This window comes from Amblyraja radiata, chromosome 4, assembly GCF_010909765.2.
Source record: "Amblyraja radiata isolate CabotCenter1 chromosome 4, sAmbRad1.1.pri, whole genome shotgun sequence".
NCBI classification, from domain to species: domain Eukaryota; kingdom Metazoa; phylum Chordata; class Chondrichthyes; order Rajiformes; family Rajidae; genus Amblyraja; species Amblyraja radiata.
The window spans coordinates 67,906,957-67,930,781 of record NC_045959.1 but is presented as its reverse complement, the minus strand read 5'-3'; the positions used below and the strand labels follow the sequence as shown (position 1 = coordinate 67,930,781).

General features: G+C 39.2%; 1 protein-coding gene across 4 annotated transcripts in view; it reads right to left on the bottom strand.

Annotated features, from left to right (window-relative positions):
• The window catches only part of spidr (scaffold protein involved in DNA repair), a 261,397-nt gene that overhangs the window by 50,524 nt on the left and 187,048 nt on the right, over positions 1-23,825 (bottom strand). For all 4 annotated transcript variants that reach the window (XM_033019697.1, XM_033019695.1, XM_033019696.1 and 1 more), the window contains exon 10: positions 21,218-21,498. In XM_033019697.1, the coding sequence (XP_032875588.1) occupies positions 21,218-21,498 (281 nt within the window). The remainder of the gene's footprint in view (positions 1-21,217; positions 21,499-23,825) is intronic.

Below are 23,825 nucleotides of genomic sequence, written 5' to 3'. Positions count from 1 at the left end.
TTCAGTCCATCTTGCCCACACCGAGCAACATGCCCCATCCACACTAGTCCCACCTCCCCGCGATTGGCCCATACCCCTCTAATCCTATCCTATCCATGTACCAGTCCAAATATCTCTTAAATGTTATGATAGTATCTGCCTCAACTACCTCGTTCCAGATACCCACCACCCTTTGTGTAAAAAGGTTGTCCCTCAGATTCCTATTAAATCCTTTCCTCCCCCCCACCTTAAACTTTACTCCTAAGCCCTCAGTTTTTGATTCCCCTACTCTGGGCATTTATCCGATCTATTCCTCTCATAATGTTGTACACCATGAGATAAGATCACCCTCATCCTCCTCCGTTCCAAGGATAAAGTCCTACCCTGCTCAATCTCTCCTTACAGCTTCGTCCTTTGAGTCTTGGCAACATCCTCCCGGCAATATCCTTAGCCTTTGTTCATATCTCTGTAAACCTTTCCTTTCAATGTACCTGTCCAAGAGTCTTTTAAATGTTGTTCTTGTCCCTGCCTCAACCACCTCTTCTGGCAGCTCATTCCATATACATACCACGCTATAATTGGGAAAGTTACCCCTCGGGTTTCTATTTAATCTTTCCCCTCTCACCTTAAATCTATGCCCCCAGTCCTTCATTCACCTACACTGGTACATTCACCCTTCCAATTCCCATCATGATTTTATATATCTCTATAAGATCACCCATTAGCCTTCTGCACTCCAAGGAATAAAGTCCTAATCTCTCCCTGTAACTCAGGTCCACAAATCCTGACATTCAGAAGAAATTTTATTTCTAAATTCAGTCTGTCAAACCCTGTGAGAATCTTCTAAGTTCAATGTGATCTCTTATTTGAGGTAAGGGAAACAAGTAGAGTAGCTATGGAAACTATGAGATTCAAAGAAGAGGAAGTACTGACACTTTTGAGAAATATAAAAGTGGATAAGTCTCCAGGTCCGGACAGGATATTCCCTAGGACATTGAGGGAAGTTAGTGTAGAAATAGCAGGGGCTATGACAGAAATATTTCAAATGTCATTAGAAACGGGAATAGTATCGGAGGATTGGCGTACTACGCATGTTGTTCCATTGTTTAAAAAGGGGTCTAAGAGTAAACCTAGCAATTATAGACCTGTTAGTTTGACGTCAGTGGTGGGCAAATTAATGGAAAGGATACTTAGAGATAATATATATATAAGCATCTGGATAAACAGGGTCTGATTAGGAACAGTTAACATGGATTTGTGCCTGGAAGGTCATGTTTGACTAATCTTCTTGAATTTTTTGAAGAGGTTACTCGGGAAATTGATGAGGGTAAAGCAGTGGATGTTGTATATATGGACTTCAGTAAGGCCTTTGACAAGGTTCCTCACGGAAGGTTGGTTAAGAAGGTTCAATGGTTGGGTATTAATGGTGGAGTAGCAAGATGGATTCAACAGTGGCTGAATGGGAGATGCCAGAGAGTAATGGTGGATGGTTGTTTGTCAGGTTGGAGGCCAGTGACTAGTTGGGTGCCACAGGGATCTGTGTTGGGTCCACTGTTGTTTGTCATGTACATCAATGATCTGGATGATGGTGTGGTAAATTGGATTAGTAAGTATGCAGATGATACTAAGATAGGTGGGGTTGTGGATAATGAAGTAGATTTTCAAAGTCTACAGAGAGATTTATGCCAGTTGGAAGAGTGGGCTGAAAGATGGCAGATGGAGTTTAATGCTGATAAGTGTGAGGTGCTACATCTTGGCAGGACACATCAAAATAGGACGTACATGGTAAATGGTAGGGAATTGAAGAATGCAGGTGAACAGAGGGATCTGGGATTAACTGTGCACAGTTCCCTGAAAGTGGAATCTCATGTAGATAGGGTGGTAAAGAAAGCTTTTGGTGTGCTGGCCTTTATAAATCAGAGCATTGAGTATAGAAGTTGGGATGTAATGTTAAAATTGTACAAGGCATTGGTGAGGCCAATTCTGGAGTATGGTATACAATTTTGGTCGCCTAATTATAGGAAGGATGTCAACAAAATAGAGAGAGTACAGAGGAGATTTACTAGAATGTTGCCTGGGTTTCAGCAACTAAGTTACAGAGAAAGGTTGAACAAGTTAGGGCTTTATTCTTTGGAGCGCAGAAGGTTAAGGGGGGACTTGATAGAGGTCTTTAAAATGATGAGAGGGATAGACAGAGTTGACGTGGATAAGCTTTTCCCACTGAGAGTAGGGAAGATGCAAACAAGGGGACATGACTTGAGAATTAAGGGACAGAAGTTTAGGGGTAACATGAGGGGGAACCTCTTTACTCAGAGTGGTGGCTGTGTGGAATGAGCTTCCGGTGAAGGTGGTGGAGGCAGGTTCGTTTTTATCATTTAAAAATAAATTGGATAGTTATATGGACGGGAAAGGAATGGAGGGTTATGATCTGAGCGCAGGTATATGGGACTAGGGGAATATACGTGTTCGGCACGGACTAGAAGGGTCGAGATGGCCTGTTTCCGTGCTGTAATTGTTATATGGTTATATGGTTATTTGAAGCTAAATACAGAGCGGAGGTGCAGAACCTGGCGGACTGGTGCTCACGTAACAACTTGTCACTAAACACCTCCAAGACCAAGGAGCTGATTATTGACTTCAGGAGGTCACATAATGGAGAATACGCCCCAATCTCCATCTACGGGGACAGTGTAGAGAGAGTGTCCAGCTTTAAGTTTCTGGGCACTCACATTTCAGAGGACCTCACATGGTCCACCAACACCGCTGCGCTGGTCAAAAAGGCACAGCAACGACTGTTCTTCCTGAGGACATTAAAAAAGACTGGTCTGCCCCAACAGCGGCTGACAACCTTCTACCGCTGCACGACAGAGAGCATATTAACGTATGGCATCTCTGTGTGGTATCTCAGCTGCACGGAGGCGGAGAGGAGAGCTCTTCAGCACATCGTCCACAGAGCGCAGAAGATCATTGGGACACCTCTACCAGCCTTGGAGGGCATCTACCACACGGTGCCTCAGGAAGGCCGTCTGCATCCATAAAGACTCCTCACACCCTTGTAATGGACTGTTCGAACTACTTCCCTCCGGCAGACGTTACAAGGCCTTCTACGCCCGAACCTCCATACTCAGGAACAGCTTCATTCCCAGAGCTATAGCGGCTCTGAACCGGCCCTGCTGCGTGCCCCCCACCCCCCCCTGGACTGTCTCCCTCGGATGGTCACGTCACACATGACACATCTGCACTTTAGTCTGTTTGAACTGTTGTACTGTTGTAATGTTATTTTTACAAACCATGTTCTCGGTTTATTAGTTATTTAAGTATGACATCGATGGAAGCTGCATACCAAATCTCGTTGCACTTATGTGCAATGACAATAAAATATATTATTATTATTATTATTATTATTATTATTATTGTCTCAATTCTGATTTTAGGCCTACCCTGCTGAATCTCATCATTGCAAGGCCACTATTCCTTAAACCAGTCCAGTTAATCTCCGAGGCACTGTGTCAAGTACATGCTTCCTTGGGTAAGGAGATCAAAGTGGCACACAATCCTCCAGGTGCAATCTCACCAAGCCCTGAAGTAATCACAGTCAAAGATATCCATGTTCATCATAATATGCAACAGATCTGGGATCAATACCGATTTCGCAAAGTAAAAACTTTTTTTTAACGAAAATTGCTTATATTAATCTGACTTACATTGCTTTTTCTAAAGCTTTACAAATTTTATTTACCTATCTCTTACGGACTTACAGCATATAATACAATAATATTAAAGTTCTGATCTTGAGAATATCACATTTTTGAATTTTCAAGGCAGTCTGGGTGTTTATTACTATTTCCATCACAACGGTCAATTTTGTAATTAGCTACAATTAGGTAAATGACTAATAATAGGCTTTAATTTAATTTCATCCAAGTAAGATGTTTTATATTTGTTTCAGAATGCGTCAATCTATAATAACTGAAAATTTTATTCAGTTCTCTTAATTTTTAAGAAAGTTATGGGCTTTTGACTGTCCTTGATCACAGCTTTTGTGTTAAGTCAATGGAAAAGCAATAGGGAACAAGATGCTAATTTCCGAGTATGAAAATGGCCATAACCTTTTTAATACTGAAGATTTGAAAGTGAATTAGGTGTCAAATTAAACTTCTTTTTGTGGTTTATCTGATGGGATAAATTGCAGACTTGATTTTTAAAATCTCAAAGTTTTGTAACATTGCTAATAGTTGCTGGCAAAAAGTAATGAAGCAAATCAAACATGGCATAGATTTGGAAGGCAATTGAAATTATTCTATTATAACATTTATTTACATTATATAAAATAATTATTTTGGTGTACCTATAAGCATTTCATGGCCAACTATACAATTTGTCATAAACAGACTTGACTTCACAACTAACACCTTATCTGCATTGAATTATTTCATACAATCATTTTTTGCATTTTTACACCAAAATGTCTTTTTTCCTGCTTGTTTTCTTCCCCTCTCTCTTTTGAGTATTATGTTGGAAAGCAATTACACAATTGTCTCTTCATTTGGTTTAAACTTTCTGCCCATTTACCACACTATTACAAGAGAAGGACATAAGAAATAAAAGTGCCATAGGTGTAAACATACAAGTGGCAAGAAAAATCTTACTTAAATTTGTTTGTAAAAAGTTCCTTTTTATATATCTGCAGAAACTCAGCCTAGTTTTTATGATTTCTCGCTAACCTACTGTCATATTCTGCTTCCCTCTTCCACATTAATGTCTCAATTGCTGAATTTTGAAAAATTCCTAATCTCAGGCTTACAGCTTTTTTTGGCACATAATACACCTTTTCCTTTGATATAATTGAGTCACAGCTGGACAATTCTTCCTTTATTTTTGCCTTGAATAAATATATATTACGTCAAGTATACATTCATTTTTAAGATGTTAAATTCTGCTTGTTCAACTTTGTTTAGCCTTTTAGTGTAGTTTACAAGTGTCAAGAGAGTATTAAAAGACTGTTTCATTGTCATATGTATTGACCCTTGCTGCAGCTTAAATGCAATATTTACAATATAATAAATTAATAACCAATTGCCAAAACTAATTCATGCCATATCTCTTTGTAACTTGCTATATTAAAACTTAAGACTTCAGATTAAATGAAATTATTTACATTTAAAAAAAAACTATCATATTGTGATCACTGCTCCCTAAAGGCTCCTTTGTTCTGCATCATATTGGAAAAATGATCCACTTCAGTTGTGAACAAATGCAATCATGGGGTATCTTACAATCACGTCATCATCAATGAATAATATTTGCAGGATATTAAAGGAACTATAAAATCATGAGCTATAAAATTATGATCAGTCTAAAGAAGGGTCTCGACCCGAAACATCACCCTTCCTTCTCTCCAGAGATGTTGCTTGTCCCGCTGAGTTACTCCAGCGTTTTGTGTCCACCTTCGACTTAAACCAGCATCTGCAGTTCTTTCCTACACATAAAATCATGATTATTGTTTTCTTTTTCAAACACTAAGCTCACAAAGATCTAGCCAAACTCACCTAATAACAAACCAGAGATGACACCTGTGATATTGCTCACTCGTGGCAAAGCACCACTTTACAATGTGTGCTATATCTATTTGCCAAGCCATTGGAAACTGGTAGAGTAAATGGGACTGCACGAGTGACAGGCACACCTTCGCCTACTGTGGTAATCATTTTAAAGGCATTATAGTAGGTGGTGTATTTCTTTCTGCATCAATGAACCAGCAAAAACGTTTTTTTCATCCCATGGAAGTGGGATGTGTTGCATCGTCACAAGGCAAAGTAAAATTATATCCAATAATAGCAATATTATTAAATTTACCTCGTCTCTTAGGATTCAGATTTGTAATTTCAGAATCCAATATATCATTACAAGTATAAAATAATTGAAAATACTTTACATGGGAGGAAGCTGATGGTGTGACCCATGTTAAAAGGTATTAAGCTCGACAAGGAATACTGCTCTTCATCACACAGAATATATTTTTTGTTTTTGCTGAGGATCATGACATTTGTAGGGGGCAAATTCCAAAGCATGAATGGTATCCAAAGAGTTAAACATTCTATGAAGAACGTTGATAACATTAGAACATAGTTATCTAATTAATTGTAAAACTAGAATTTATTATTACTATTTTAAAGTAATTCTAAAATTTGCTGTTCAGATATAAATTTGTTGTTCAGATATAAATTTGTTTGCAGGAAAATCAAGTGACTTTCCATGTACAAGCCTGCTTTAATAGATCTGGCAGAGTATAACCAGCTAGAGCTAGATCCGTTCTATAAAAAGCTGCCAAAGGAACAAACAGTATGTCTGCCTAACTTTCACGTCAAGGCCATGCAGTCACATGCTGTTGGTACATCGGTAGTTTTTCAAACTTATCCTATGAATGAACCGCCTGCTTTTAAAGCAGCTCGCTCCAAATCTGCGGGATCTGTTTATGAACAGTATCTGCTGAGACATGCATTCGGTAACGTTGTGCTTGAGCAAATAACAGCAGACATCATATTCCTGCCAGACCACATGTTTTTTCTCAGAACAAAGCAGGAAACAGCAACACTGCCCACAGAAAAAAATCAAAAATAATGTGCCATTTTTCAACAAATAAATCTGTAAAGAATGTTCCCCACGCTCCAACTATCTTTTCTACAATCAAAATTTAAAAATTACTTAGGGTTATACAAATTGTATATCACAGCAGAAATGAAGATATATATTAAAAGACTGCAACCTAGAAAATTTATTGCAAACAAGAAAGGCTTATTGGATACTTTGTAAAACACCTGAAATCGCAAATTGTTTTTACATCTGCCAACCTACTACGAATTTCAAAGAAAATTAAGAAATAATATGCTAGATTAATTCAATGCGAACAAAATGATTATCGCTGGCATTGTACAGGTAGCTGTGCGATAATGTAATAGTTACATTCTTAAGAAAGCTCGCATTATACAAAATTACGTTATAAAGACAATTGTGTCAATGGGAAAAAGTCCGGTGAGGGGCTAGAGAATTTCAGACTCGCAATTCCTGTAGGATTTTCAGAAATAAAGATATAGCTATAAGTTCATTTTTGTTACCGAAAGCTAAAATACTAAAGGCTATATGTTACATTGTTTAATAAAGTATCATTGCACAAGTGTCAATGTAATGTGCCTGTCCCACTAGGCGATTTTTTTCGGAGAATGCCGGCGACTGTCATAGTCATGCCAGGTCGCCGAAAAAACGGCGACTGGACCCCCCTATGACAACTTTTACAACAACCTACCACCTAGTCGACGTCAAGCTACGGCAAGCTACTGACAACCGGCGACCCATTAGGATGTCTACATACGACAACGCCTACGACAACCTACGTCCATCCACGACAAGCTACGACAAGGTAAGACAATTCAGTTGCCGGTGTCTGTCGCCGTTTGATGTAGGTAGTCGCCAATGGAATTCACCAAGGTCAGCACCGGCAACAACCTACGTCATCCTGGCGACAACCTATGACAGCACCTACATCAGGAGAAGTCAAGCTACGCTCATTGACGTCAAGCCAACTGTTGCCGAAAAGATTTGAACATTTCAAAATCCAGCGGCGACCAGAAAAACGCTACGATTCTTTGGGCGACTGAGAAGACTCCTCACGAGCATACAGGCGACACTCCGGCAACCATGTGGCGACAGCCTAGTCGCCTAAAAATAGCCTAAGTGGGACAGGGGCATAAGCTACTGCTTGTCAATTTCAATGCGCCTGTGGTAAAGGTGATACATTACGTTGTTAAAAGACACTGGTGTCTGATTACTTTTGGGAGGTTACATGGAAATAGTTTTTAGACTGATTTTTATCCAAAACATTTTTTTTCTGCTTGTCTATTTTTTTCTTTTTGAATTACGACATTTGTTAATACTGGCAGGAGTTTAACTAACATCATGCTCAAGGTGAAAATGAGAGCAACATTTTGTCGTCTAAGAATTTTTGCTCTATTTTTCTTTTAATATTTTTACCCTCACAAAAGGTCAGATTTCACGTTAATAACTACCTTCCTATCAGCCACACAAGGTCTGACAACTAAGGCAAATGCTGACAATGTTTAGCTGTGTACTTATTCTAGCAGGATTCAATACTTCATTGTGAATTTCTCCCTTCTGCATCCAGATACTTAACCAAGGCCTTCTGTCAATTTGCCTGGAATCAGCAACTTGGAAAATAGCATAAATCCTAGATTATTTCAAGTGTGTACAGCTCGGTTAGAGATTAAAAAAACAAAACATAAATGCTGTAATTATTAAGGTTAGGCAATATCTGTGGAAAGAAAAAGGGACAATTCTTTTCTAAACGTAATAATGTCTCAAAAAATAGAATAATTAGCAATGTAATAAAAAAGAACTGCAAATGCTGGTTTATACCATAGATACAAAATGCTGGAGTAACTCAGCTAGTCAGGTAGCATCTCTGGTGTATAGTTAGCAAACCTTCAGTTGGCATCAGAAGATATTAGAAAAATACTATTAACACCATTGAACTCATACTTCAAACTCATGCTGAAGATGAGCAATGTCCCACTTGTGTAGGACATTGTAATGAGAACACAAATTGTCATCATTGAATATTGGCCCTAGCTTTATTTTAATGATCAATTCGCATTGTCTTTTAACATGGTGTCCTGAACAGTGAGCAAATGCAAAAGAAAAATGTTTTGGACAATAAAGGGCAACTAAAGTGGAAGAAGGAAAAAATGGGTCAATTATATAAAGGATGAATGAATAATTTTAGATATTCATCAACGCATTTACAAACAAAAGTGAAACTAATTTAACTGTAATTTATGACGTTATTTTCTATTGAGAGAAAGGATTATAACCACAGAGGAAAACCTCAGATGCATTTTTTTAGGCACTTTATTGACAGAATCTGCAAATTTCACTCATTCAATGTATGGATTTCTTGTACCCTGCAAAATTATGTGCACTATTAACATAATTAATAGAGCAAATTTTAAAGTTTTTGGTATTTTCCCTTGTTATAACACAGGCCCAAGCATGAACTATATCCAAAGTTGAAATTTTGAAAAACCTAGAATTAAAACTGCAAAATGTATGTACTCGCATGAAACAATTTAGGACTATAGAGCATGGAAATAGGTCCTTTTGTTGAACTCATCCAGGCCAACCAATTTGCCTAACCGAGCTAGACCCACTTGACTACATTTGGCCCACATCACCCACCAAGCCTTTCTATCTATGTACCCATCCAAGTGTCTTAAATATTATAATTATACTCACCTTGACCACTTCCTCTGGCAGTATCCTCACTGTGGAAAAGCTGCTCCTCAGAACTGCTTCAAATCTTTTCCCTCTCACTTTAAATCTCTGCCCTCTAGTTTTGACACTCTTACCCTGAGGAAAAAACTTTTTTTGATCGATTGGCCAGATGGGCTGAGGAATGGTTGATGGAATTTAAACAGAGAAATGTGAGCTGTTGCATTTTGGGAAGTCTAACATGGGCAGGACCTACACAGTGATAGGGCTCTGGGGAGTGTTGTAGAGCAGAGGGATCTAGGAATGCAGGTGCATGGTTCCTTGAAGGTGGAGTCGTAGGTAGATAGGGTGGTCAAAAAGGCATTTGGCACATTGGCTTTCATCAGTCAGATACCTTCCCCTGCAACCCGCAGAAGATGCAACACCTGTCCCTTTCCCTCCTCCCTCGACTCTGTCCAGAGACCCCGACAGACCTTTCAGGTTAGGCAGAGATTTACTTCACCCCCTCCAACCTTATCTACTGTATCCGTTGAACAATGGATGCAGTAGATTGGGACTGTTATACATCGTGAGACCAAACGTCGACTGGGCGATCGTTTAGCTGAACACCTTCGCTCAGTCTGCCTGAACCTGCCTGATCTCCCGGTTGCTAAACACTTTAATTCTCCTTCCCAGACCAACACAGACCTTTCTGTCCTAGGTCTCCTCCATTGTCAGAGTGAGGCTAAACGCAAATTAGAGGAACAGCATCTCATATTTTGCTTGGGCAGCTTACAGCCCATCGGTATATTGATTTTTCTAACCAAGTAACCCTGACATTCCGTCTCTCTCTATCACTCCCCCACCCAAGTCACACCAGCTTCTTGTTTTCACCCAACAACATTAATCGTTGTTACTTTTTTGCATATCTTTCATTCATTGATCTTTATCTCTCAACATTATCGTCTATATTTATTGTTTCCTTTATCTCTAACTAGTCTGATGAAGGGTCTTGACCTTAAACATCACCTATTCCTTCTATCCAGAGATGCTGTCTGTCCCACTGAGTTACTCCAGCTTTTTGTGTCTATCTTCGGTTTAAACCAGCATCTGCAGTTCCTTCCTACACACATTGGGAGATCATGTTGCAGTTGTATAAGACTATGGTGAGGCCGCATTTAGAGTATTGTGTTCAGGTCTGGGCACCATGTTATAGGAAAGATGTTGTCAAGCTGGAAAGGGTACAGAGAAGATTTACAAGGATGTTGCCAGGACTAGAGGGTCTGAGCTATAGGGAGAGGTTAAGTAGGCTGGGACTCTATTCTCGAAGCGCAGGAGGATGAGGGGTGATCTTATTGAGGTGTATAAAATCATGAGAGGAATCGATCGGGTAGATACACAGAGTCTCTTGCCCAGAGTTGGTGAATCGAAGATCAGAGGGCATAGGTTTAAGGTGAAGGGGAAAAGTTTTAATAGGAATCTGAGGGGTAACTTTCTCACACAAAGAGTGGTGGGTGTAATGAACATGCTGCCAGAAGAGGTAGTTGAGGCAGGGACTATCCCAACAATTAAGAAACAGTCAGACAGGTACATGGATAGGACAAGTTTGGAGGGATAGGGACTAAACGCGGCAGGTGGGACTATTGTAGCTGGGACATGTTGGCCGGGGTGGGCCTGCTTCCACACTGTTTCACTCTATGACTACTCACCTTATCTATGACCCTTGCGATTTTATAAACTTCTGCAATCTCAACCTTCAGACTCTGACACTTCAGAGAAAAAAAAATCCAACCCATCCAGCCTCTCCTGATGACACAAACCCTTCAGTCCCAGTTATATCCTCGTAAATCTATTTTTACATCTTTCAATGTCTGCGCAGGGTTTGTATGTTCCTCCTGTGACCACGTGGATTTTCTCGGGGTGCTCTGATTTCCTTCTACAATCCAGATGCTCAGGTTTGTAGGTTAATTGACATGTAAATTGCCCTTAGTAAGTCGGATGCAAAAGTAGGATAAAGTTGAACTAGGGTACGGGTGACCGATGGTCGACGTCGACTTGGTGGGCTGAAGGGCCTGTTTCCATGCTGACCTCTAAAAAAAATCTAACATAATGTCCCAACTCTTGTACTCAATACTCGAACCAAAGCAAGCATGCCAAATGCTTTCTTCACTACTCTGACAAACTGTATTGCCATGGAACTACGTGCCTATCATGGAACTACCTGTACACCAAGGTCTCTTTGTTCTACAGTTACAACACACCCCAATGGCTGAGAAGTATATGTCATAAGACTAATCTTTCCTTGTATTATTTTTAAGTATAAATATAGTTGTCCTACACAATTTGAGTTATGTGAAGAAATTCAGCTATTAGAAACACACAAATGCAGAAAATGTCCTTTAAAAATATATAATTGCCCCTTTTCAACTTTTTACTATTTTAATCTGCAGCCAACATTAACTTCAGAGCAGAAAATGTAGGCAATACTCTCCACTGATGCGTCTTAACCTGCTGAGTATATGCATTATTTTCCATTTTATTTCAGATTTCTAGTATCCGCAGATTTTTTTGCTTTTCAATAAACTTCAAAAGGCATGATGAACTGGAGGTAGAGATGGAAAGTGATGAAACAGAAGGTGAATCATCGACTGGGTGGAAGAGAGATTGCAAGGTGTTTGAAGACTGCAGCTTGAAGATACAATCAGGTGAGTAAGACAAAGCCAGGAATCTGTAAATTAATATCAAAACTGAACTCTGTACCAAAATAATAAAATGTTGTGACAGTATTGAAATGAATAAAATAATCTACATATAATACCTCATACAATTAAGTATTTGCTTCAGATGTGTCAGAACAAAAGGATGTTATTTTCTAGATAAAAGTTACAAGAAGTAGTTCAGTTCATATATAGGCTTTAGCCTATCGTTCAATCTAATGTGATGTTGAAATTCTATCAGCAATAACGATTTATAAATTTGAAAGAATCTTTACCTGAAATTTGAAACAAGGAACTGCAGGTGCCAGTTTATACCGAAGAAAGGCACAAAGTGCTGGAGCAACTCAAGGGCTCAGGCAGCATCTCCGGAGAAAAAGGAGAGGTGACCTTTCGAGTCGGTACCCTTCTTAAAGGGCCTGTCCCACTGCGGAGACCTAATTTGCGAGTTTAGAAGAATTTAAAAAAGTGTCATGGTCTTGTTGTATCGCCGAAGTAGAACACCTCCTACGACCTCCTTCAACTATGTAGAAGACCTCCTTCGATCTCCTTCGACCTCCTTCGACTATGTTGAAGACTAGCTTCGACTAGCTTCAGGAAAATTGGACACCGAATAGTGGAGAGTGAAGACAACCACCTTTGACTATACTAACACTATCTTCGACTACCTTCGAATACCTTCGATTACCTACGAATAACATGCCGACCTATTACGACCTACTTCGACTAAACGTACGAGTAAAAAAAATATTGATTTTTTTCCATGCCGACCAATTTTTACTCACGGACAATTTTCAGCATGCTAAAAAATACTCCTCGACCAAACTGAGGCCTCGAGTATGTGGGAACTCTCGAGCATGAAGGAGAGTTACATAGACCTCTTAGGACCACGTGTCGACCATGCTACGAGTTTGAGTCGAGCACAAACTCTTCTAAACTCGCAAATTACGTCCCCGCAGTGGGACAGGCCCTTTAGACTGCTGGTCCCAACCCGAAATGACACCTATCCATTTTCTCCAGAGATGCTGCCTGACCCGCTGAGTTAATCCAACATTTTGTGTCTATCTTTCCCTGAAAACATTTATACATCTAATTTTTGAGTAGTCTATTTGTTAATAGACCAGTAACATTAAGTTTTTATTATTTAACCTTTTAAAATATTTAGCTTCCTTAATATAAACGTTCCTTAATTTTACTGGTGTCTCTTTTTAATTATATTTTTCGTGCAGCAAAAATGTTCGAATCGCAATACAGGTCCATGACAGGATGGTGCACACGTGGTTATGCTCCCATATGCCTGCACCCTTTTCCTCTATGTGGTAGAGTTTGTGAGTTTTGGAGGTTATGTTGGAGTGTCCCAGACATGCAGTAACTGCAGTTTATTTTGCAGTTGGTACACACTGCCACCAATGGTAAATTGGTTTATGCAGTGGCAGTTAATTGGCCTGTTTTATCCCCTGTGGCATCAAGCTTCCTGAGTAATGTTGGAGCTATATTTATCCAGGCAAGTATTCCATCACATGACTGACTCGTGCCATGTAGGTAATTGAAGGCTTTGGAGTGTCAGGTGGTGAGTCATTCACCACCAGGATTGCTCTTGTAGATGGATTAGTTTGAGTTTCTGTCCAATGGTGACCTCAAGACTCTGCAATGATAATAATGCTACTAAAAGTCAAAATGAAGGTGATTAGACCTCTCTCTTGTTGGAGATGATCAATTTGTTGATTTTCACATGCTATTTTCATGCTATTTTCACTTGAATCAACTTGGTCTTGCTGTATTACAGGCATGGACTGTTTTATTTGTTTATGAATTATGAATTGGTCTGAATATTTTGCAAACATTCCCATCTCTAAACGTATGATGGAAGAAAGGCCATTAATGAAGCAGCCGAAGAGACTTCAGGCTGGTATATTGCTCTGAAGACCTGCTATGACGTGGTGGAGTTGGGATAATTAAGCTTAAACAACAATTATCTTCTTTTGTGCAAGGTATATCTCCAATCATTTAATACCCATTAATTTCAGTTTTACTTAATGCAATACGCAGTCGAGTGCAAACACTCTAACCTCACTGTGGAATTCAGCTTTTTGATCTATGGTTGACCAAAGCTGTGATCAGTTTTGGGGAAAGGAACATTTTTAAAAACTAGGAGAGACAAAGGCAGAACATTAGAAAAGAAATGTGCATTAGCATGTAGAACAGGGAATACAAAAATAATTTGTAGGCATGCGAACAGTGAGAATTGTAGGAACAGGGAACTGCAGAAGCTGGTTTACAAAAATGGACACGTGAGAATTGTATTAGAATAGAGAACAAAAAGTAAAAATCCACTCTTGGAGGCAGAGTGCATGGCTGAGGTAAAGGAGTACTTTACATCACATTTCATCATGGAAGAGGATGTTGCTCGAGACTCAGGAATAATTCTGGATAACAATAACTTTTACTAAAACAGTGAAAGTTAATAAACAGTTTATAGAAAGTCTACTTACTTTTACAGAGGACAATTCACTTGTCCATCTGAGATGAACTTATAACTGCTGAAATAAATAAGGGGGGAAATTGCTATTGCCCTGGTTACAATATTCCAACATCCACATATTCAGGGGTAGAACCCAAGGATGGGCAAGTTTTAAATGTTACTAGACCAAGTGCAGACCCGTTGGGTCTGTTTCCCCAACGGCGTTTTGCGGGGGTAGGGGGGGAGGGGGGGCTGCGGCATCAAACTCACATTAACCACCCCCCAAACACACAGGTGGGGGGAGGGGGGATGTGGAGAGGGGAGGGAGGGGAGAGGAGGTGGAGGAAACGGGACAGATTTGGGAGGGAAAGGAGAGCGGGGTAGGGGATGAGAGAGGGGGATGGGGAGAGAGATGTGGGGGAGGGGGAGGATGGGGAGGTAGGGGAGGAGGGAGTTATAACAAATGTTATATGTTTGTTAATAAACCCAGTGATTACATATTAATCAGTTTAACCTCATTGGAGGATGGAATTAGCTGTCACTTTGATTAGAGAAGCCTGCACAAATTTGCTAAAGGATAAATTGAGTCTAAAAACATGAGTGTATTTTGGTGAGGTAACCGAGGTAAATACGATTGAGTGGCATGTATACACGAAATTTGTTAAGGTGGCTCAAAAAGGCTGGTCGACAAGACTGAAGCCCAGTGATTTTTGGTAGTATGACTAATTAGTAAGACTTTTAACAATGTCTGCAGAATCACCATATAAATCATTCCATTGGAACCCATCAAAGCTTGGTATGACAACTGCTCAGCCTAAGATCACAAGAAACTGCAGATTTCTGGATGCACCCCAATCCATCACTCATACCAACCTCATTCATATCGACTCCATCTACATCTCACGTTGCCTTGGGAAAGCAGTTGACATTATCAAGGACCATGAGAGAGGGTGGAAGAGGGTATGACTGTGGAGACACACCCCAGTCATTCTTCCTCTCGTTGGCCTGAACATACAAGATCTCGGACGCATGTACCATCATAGTCAAGAACAGCTTCTCTCCCGCTGTTTTCAGACTCTTGAATGTACCTCTCATATGCTGTAGATGTATTCCTGGTTCTTCAATCTATCTTATTACAGCCCTAGCACTTTTTAAATCTGTACTTTCACTCCAGCTGTAACACAATATTCTGTTTGTTTGATCTTTTGCACTACCTTTTGTACTCATGCATACTATGAACGCATTCATGTATCGTATGATCTGCCTGGAGAGCAAAACAAAGTTTTTCTACTGTATGACTATGATAAACCAATGACTATATGGCTACATATGACTATGACTATGATAAACCAATATTAATGTAACAGGAAACAGAGAGCAACAGTAAAAGGTTAGTTTCAGATCAGAGAGAAGTATAAAGTGGAGTGCCCAGGACATGGAATAATAATCATTGTTTATCTAAATAAAAATTGAAGATTGGACTTGGTTTAGTGGACACAATTTCCCAATCAGCAAATAACACAAAACTTGGAAGCATGGGTGTACTGCGTTGAGGATAATTATAGATTTCAAGAAGATGTAAACAGGCTGGTGGAATGGATGACTTGGTGGCAGAAATTTAATGCTGAGAAATGTGAATTTAGGCAGGAAGAATAACAAGAACAGAGTTCTGAGTATATCTATGCATAGCTCATTAAAAGGACAAGATGAAGAGGTGCTTAAAAAATGCATGCAGGATCTTAGGCTTTATAAAGAGAGGCACAGAGTACAAGAGCAAGGATACCATGATGCAGGGGATATCACAATTTATGAATGTTCCAATTAGAAGCAGTAGGCTTCTAAATTGTGTTTAGAAGTGTTTGTAAATTGTAAAAAAATTAAAAATTTCTGGACGGATATTTTAAAAATTATTTCTGAAGTTATTAATATCCAATTGGATCCTGATCCAAAGCTAATAATATCAGGAATATCAGAACAAAGCCTAAAAATTACAACAAGCCAAATAAATTTCCTTGATTATAGTATAATAATTGGGAAAAAATTAATATTAAAATTTTGGAAAAACCCAACAACCCCCTCAATTAAAATGTGGATTATGGAGATATCTGAGACCTTACACTTGGAAAAAATTAGACTTATCTTAATTGACAAACCAGAATTATTTGCTAGAATATGGTCTCCATTTATTGATTTTCTGAAAGGGTAAATTGGTCCAGCACGGAAACTTGACTGAAACTTGAATCCAGGATTAGATGAATAGTTACACTTTATAATCTACGGACCTATCTACAAAATTGTGTTATTGGTAATTTATCCTATTTTTTCTTCCCTTTCTCCCCCCCCCTTCTTTCTATCTATAAAAACAAAATAAACAAATAATATGTAATTGATAAACGAGGACCCCAGATATTTTGATAGCCGGGATCCCAGCTATTAACAATATGTAATTGATAAACAAATTGTGTTTTGATTACGATATGTATATGCTTCTAATAAAAATATTATAAAACATTTTTAAAAGCAGTAGGCCTAATGACTCCTTGACCCTACTGTACTGCTCAGCAAGATCATGCCCAATCTCACCTTCACAAACCCACCGATCCCAAGTATTCTTCCACACCTTGCTTATTGAGAAACTATCTATCTTTGCACTGAAAATATTCTGCTTCCACTAACTTGTGAAGTGGAGAATTGCAATGCAACCCTGCGAATAAAATCCCCCACTTAATGGAAATTATTATTTTTAAATAGTGATCCTTGGTTTTGGATTTCCACAGAAGAAGAAACATTCTCGCCACATCAACCCATACAGACCCCTCGTGCATTAAGTCAAGACATCTCACACTATTCCCAACCCAAGCAGGGATATTACTTATATCCTATATAGTGAAAACTGATGCAAAATTTATCTACCATTTCTATATTTTTCATTATTAATTTATGAAAGATACTGATTTTAAAGACGTTGCATAAAAAATGTATTTTAATGATTGAGTCACATGGATAGAATGGGGAAACTGTGATAGTTCTCCTTCAGATTGAAATGATTGCAAGGAGATCTGACACATCTCCCTCTCCCCTGACTCTCAGTCTGAAGAAGGGTCTCGACCCGAAACGTCAATCGTTCCTTCTATCCGGAGATGCTGCCTGTCCCGCTGAGTTACTCCAGCATTTTGTGTCCATCTTCGATCTCACAGATATATTTATCATCATCTACGTTAATGATAGAATAGAGAGAAACTATTCCCATTGGTAACGAGGTGAAGAATTAGAATCAGGGAAACACAGAATGAGGAGTCAATTGGTTAAAATAAAACAACTATGACATGAGGAACACAGCAAGTAGTTGTCACATTGCCAAAGCAGCAGTCACTGCTGATGTAATAATACCATTTGAAAGGTATCTGGACAAATACCTAAAATGAGAACTGAATAGCCTCTTCCATTTTGTACCATTTAAAGTAATACATAATCAGATTATACACCAAAGGACCTTCCAAATCCATTATCAAGTCTCGGACATCTCTGTTTCACAGAAAATGCAAGCAAGTTCAGGATTAACAGCAATTTAGATGATTGAATACAGGTGGGTTCCAATTGGAACTGTGCAAGATACAGCCGACTGTTTCCAGTAGTTGGTAACTGGTCAATAATTCCCTTTGTTTTCCTGCACTTATAATTATAAAATACCAAAATGCCAAATTTAATTTTCCACTCAAATAACAGTTTGCATAAGGAAGAAAATTATTGTTAGGCCATCTTTTAACATCCTATGATGAAAACTCATTCTTTACTACCTTTATTTTCTTTTAATGAGCCTTCGATCTGCTTTGACATTAATTTCCACAGGATATGTGAGAGACTATCCTCTTCCTCTAATATTAATTCTGACAATAATGAAAAAGATGTAGGCTTTGTAGGCTGAGCCAGCATTTAATTGCCCATCCCTCATTGTCCTTTAGAAGGTGATGGTGAGCTGCCAGCTTGAGCTAGGGTATGGGTATATCGACAATGTTGTCAGGGAGGAAATTCTAGAACTTAGACTCGGCGATGATGAAGGAATGGTGATATATTTCCAAGTCAGGATGGTATGTGGCTTGGAGGCCAATTTCCACATGGTGATGTTCCCATGCTTTTGCTGCCTTTGTCTTGTCTTAGTAGAGATTGGGGGTTTAAAAGGTGCTGTAGTTCATCTGTCGCTTATTTTCATAAACCATACCACTGTCATGGTATTTAAAGGCCTCACACTCCCCTAACCACACTCTTTATCAAAGTATAATTGCAAAATCTTCTTGTGTAGATTTTAAAACTGCTTGCTGGTTTCCTTCCACAATCTCTTCATGCAGCTCAGTTTTGTGCCCTTTCAACGTTCTTTATAGTTTACACAATCAGTAGAACCTTTGCTGGTGTTAGCATTTCTATATGTTGTTTTAACTTTATGTGGCTGTATCTCTTTAGTCATTTCTGGTTTATTTATTTTTGGGAACCAGAGATATTGCCCCTTTGCCATGTAAACTGATTTAGTTTCACATAAAATTATTTTTGAACATTTCCCACTGATCTTATGTTGTTTTCTCCATTGATATATCTGACATGTTTATTATGGACGATTTCTGTCTTGAGACCAGTTTTAGTTTAGTTTATGCAAAGGAGATGGACTGAATGGGGTTGTTCTGTGCTATAAATTATTACAGCAAAACTGAACTAAATGGTCTTGGGCAATTCTAGTTGTTAGCTTTTCCAAATGGATCTGTCTTCTGTTTATCTCATATTGCTCTGCATTGGAGTGGAATGATCACATAGTGGAAACTGCTCGTAGACTCTATCTCATTCTTACAACTAGGTAAGTCTGAACCTCTTAACTCCTTCATTCTTCTCCTCCCCCTCCTACAATTTCCAGGCTTCTAAAATTCAAACTTAGCAATGTCACCACGTATTAACTAGCAATGTTACAAAATTTTGAGATTTAAAAAATCAAGTCTGTAATTTATCCCATCAGATAAAGCATAAAAAGAAGTTTAATTTGACACCTAATTCACTTTCATATCTCATGTATTTAAAAAGTTATGGCCAATTTCATACTCGGAAATTAGCATCTTGTTCCCTATTGATTTTCTATGGACGTAACAAAAAAGCTGTGATCGTGGACAGTCAAAAGCCCATAACTTTCTTAAAAATTAAGAGAACTGAATGAAATTTTCAGTTATCATAGATTGAACCATTCTGAAACAAATATAAAATAATCTTACTTGGATGACCTGAAATTAAAGCATATAATTAGTTAGTTACCCAAGTGTAGCTAATTTCAAACTTCAATTACTAGATCTAAACATCTATCCATTTCTTAATAAATGATTAACATTTTTAAATAGCCTAAGTGTGCAAATAATATTCATAAATAATTCACAATAAAACATGATTTTTAAATCTCATTTACATTAATTTATAGGCCAAATGGAAGGAATTTAGTGTTCAATTGCTGTAAATTAAAGTCCATTTTAAATCAGCTTTCTAGTGGGATCCTGTGAACGCGCTGGTTTAGAACGTTCACATTGCGGTAGATGTGTGCCCCAAATGCCCAGAAAAATACTGCGGGATATAATGGGGCCAAAATGAGCTACTCGCAATATTAAACTTTGTATAAAGGGATCTTAAGAAGCCCTTTTTAATGTAAAAATAAGCTACATACCTTCTGTGGTTTGCTCTATGAGACCCTGACGGCTGTCGGTGGTCGCGGGTTTAGAGATTGATATTTAAACTACTATAACTATTATCCAAGGCCTTTAAAACTAATAATAGCTTTTGCGACGGGGTCTTCCAGCGATTTTTCGTTAATAATTAACTAGGCTGAACATCTTCGATTTGAACAGCCTAGAGAAAATCGCGTTTTAAACCCGCCCCCCTCTAAACGGCGCCAAAATCAGCGCACACGGGCTGGGACAGATTTTCAGCGACGCTTCAGGTAGGCTTTGCAACATACCTATATTAACCAGCTCCTTATATTACATTGTAATTACTCCTCAACCTTTTGTAATGTTCAACTTGGTTTTTGTCCTTCAAGATGGCAGTGACAGCAGATGAAGGAAAGCAACAGTGCCAGTGATCAGGCTGGGACCTCACCTTCCGCACCCTCGGACACGCTCCGGATGTTCCCAAGTCAGTTGCGGGAGGCACCCCAAGGCATGGAGGCTGAGTGGTGGCCATGTCAGCCGAAGGACAGTTCAAACTAGCTTGCATCCCAATGATATGAACATTGAATCTTCCAATTTTAGGTAACAACTAACCCCTTCCCCTTTCTTTTCCGACCCTCTCTTCCCCGTGCCCCATGTGGACTCGTGCCTATGTAGAACATAGAACAGTACAGCACAATAATTATTACAATGCAGCACCTAATTCCCCTCTCCCCTTCCACCTACCATCCTTTAGCTTCAAAATTCATAAATCTTCACTCCTTATATCTCACACCAGTCTTTATCAAACCATCTGCGTATCAACCTCTTCCGTCCTCCCCCCCCTCTCCTTTTGGGTGTATCACCTATCCAGGCTTTGTCCTGCCCCATCTCTCTTTCAGCTTTTTTCCCCCACCACCATCAGTCTAAAGAAGGGTCCTGACCCAAAACGTCAGCTATCCATAGATGTTGCCTGATCCGCTGAGTTTCTCCAGCACTTTGTGACTTTTTTGGAAAAACCAGCATATGCAGTTCATTGTTTCTACATTGATCAATCCATCATTAATAACGGAACATGAGTTTCCACAAAGCTCTGCCAGAAAAAAAAAATCAACATTGAATCCAAACCCTACCTTGCATTTTGTTGATCCACGTTTGAACACTGGGAATGATCCATTAGGGTGCTTCTGATTAGTTGGTTGTGAGTATCCTTTACAGGAAGACAGTATACTCTCTGAATAACAACTTTCAGATTTTTCTTTCCCCATCCTGTTGCTCCTTGGCTTTCAATTACTTCAAGTAATGAATCACATACACTATTAGCTGCAAAATTATATTCAAAGTCCAACACTTGAATTGATTTCTCCTGTTGGCTTGGCTTACGTTGTGTTTTTCCTGTAGTTAGTGCAATGTCCTGTTTTGTAAAAAAAAATCAATTTGTTAAGATACATGTCTAAGGCATCATAGAGTCACACAGCATGAAAACAGGGCCTGTGCCTCAAATTGCCCAATGCCAACCAAGATCCCCCATCTACACTAATCCAACCTGCCTATGTTTGGCCCACATTCCTCTAAACCTTTCCTATCCATGTCACAGTGTAAATTGTCTTTTAAATGTTGTTATACTACCTGCCTCAACTATTTCCTCTGCCTCAACTATTTCCTCCGAATGTCACCAGAAAAAATGGCAAAATTGACACTTTCTTAAACAATTATGGAGATGGCCTTTTGGGTCCGAATTCACAGTGAGCAAACCTGTACAATGAAAGACTTTTCTCCGTGCAAGCTGCCTTTTGATCCAATGTGCATTAACGATGATTTTCATTGTCATTATGCGCATGAAATGACATTAGAGTACATTGCAAGAGGAAAATACCTGATTCCATTTTCCAGTGGGGAACAATCAAACCAGGCACAAACACATGAAAACATGCACAACATGTTTATGTGCATAATTTATTAATGCAAAACACAAATCTAATTTTTACACAAATAGTTTAGTGTTTTTATTTGAATTTCACTAATCTGGTTAGTTTGTTTTCCAGACAGCGCTCCTCCGCCCTTCGTGGCCCCCACCTTCGCTGTGTGTGTGTGTGTGTGTGTGTGTGTGCGTGTGCGTGTGCGTGTGTGTGTGTGTGTGTGTGTGTGTGTGTGTGTGTGTGTGTGTGTGCATGTGCGTGTGCGTGTGCGTGTGTGGTCTGTAGCATAATGGGAGATCACTCTCCCAGACAGCTCTCCTCCGCTCTCCATGGCCCCCACCTTCGCTGTGTGTGTGTGTGTGTGTGTGTGTGTGTGTGTGTGTGTGTGTGTGTGTGTGTGTGTGTGTGTGTGTGTGTGTGTGTGTGTGTGTGTGTGTGGTCTGTAGCTGCAGCTCGCGCTTTGGTCTATCCAGCTCGCGGTTTCAACGCGGTCGATCGATTCAGCTCGAGGCTTTCCAGGTGAGTGCCCTTGAGTGAACAAAACCTCCTGTGATCTCGTGGCGACCTTGCAGCGAGCATGGGTGGTGGGCAAGGTCTCCAGAGGTTGCTGTGGAGGTGTCCTAAGTGGGACAGGGGCTTAACTAGTACAATTTGAAGTACTCTGACAGATGCTCCCGAAAGATAGATAACTGGCAAAGTAATAAATTTAACCTCAATTTAAAGAATAACAAGCAAGACCTTTTCATCTTTGGTACACAAAAAAGCTGGAGACGTCTGAAGAAGGGTTTCGGCCCGAAACGTTGCGTTTTTCCTTCGCTCCATAGATGCTGCTGCACCCACTGAGTTTCTCCAGCTTTTTTGTGTACCGATTTTCCAGCATCTGCAGTTCCTTCTTAAACACCTTTTCATCTTTATTTGGATCAGTGTTTTAGTAGTGGGTAATGCAGTGAAAATCATTAGAAAGAATGAATTTCCGACTGCAGAATTTTTGAAATATGCCCTGCATTTTCTCATCACATTATAATACAGCTTATTTTTGACAAAGTGACTGAAATTTGGAAAATAGTGCTGAGGCAAATGGTATGATTCTTTAGAGGGTAGTCATATTTTCCCCGACAACAAAAATGACTCTAAGCCTACATTATTTATTTGTGGAGGTATTACTGGGTTTGGAGGGCAGGAGAGGACTATTAATGGAAAGCAACATCTGTCATTAAATGGAGGATAACATTAATAGATATACAAAATAACTATGTACATAGCGAATTGGTGCATACTCATTAAATTGGATTTTTTTCAGCAAAAATAATGGAAAATCCGTACTTCACCCAGATGAAGGCATAGAGTCCTGGAGCTCATTCTGGTTTGTCTGGTAAACATCCTGTCCCATCACCTCCTCCACACAGTGCAATACCCATCATTCTCCAATATTTTTTTCCCAACTCCCTTCCAAGGCTGTCCTCGCCATTTCTATTATTTCATCTACAGCTCCGCTTAATCCTCTCTTCATCTCACATCCACTTGGTTTTCATAATGTCAGAAAATTACAAAAGGGTCTACTCCATCATGCATTGGTCTCCTGCATGATAGTATATCACAAACACATGTTAAATTGACCAACCCAAATGTTGCTACAAACCAAATTAGGCCTATGGCCATAGCTTATGGCATCCTATCATCAGGCAGTATCGTCCATTTAGTTGAAGAATGCAAAATTAATGCTGAATTTTACTCCCATTAAATTTTCAGATACATTCTATGTAACTGTCATAATTCAGCAAAAGAATGGAAGAAAGAGTGCTGTGTGAAAAATAGATAAATG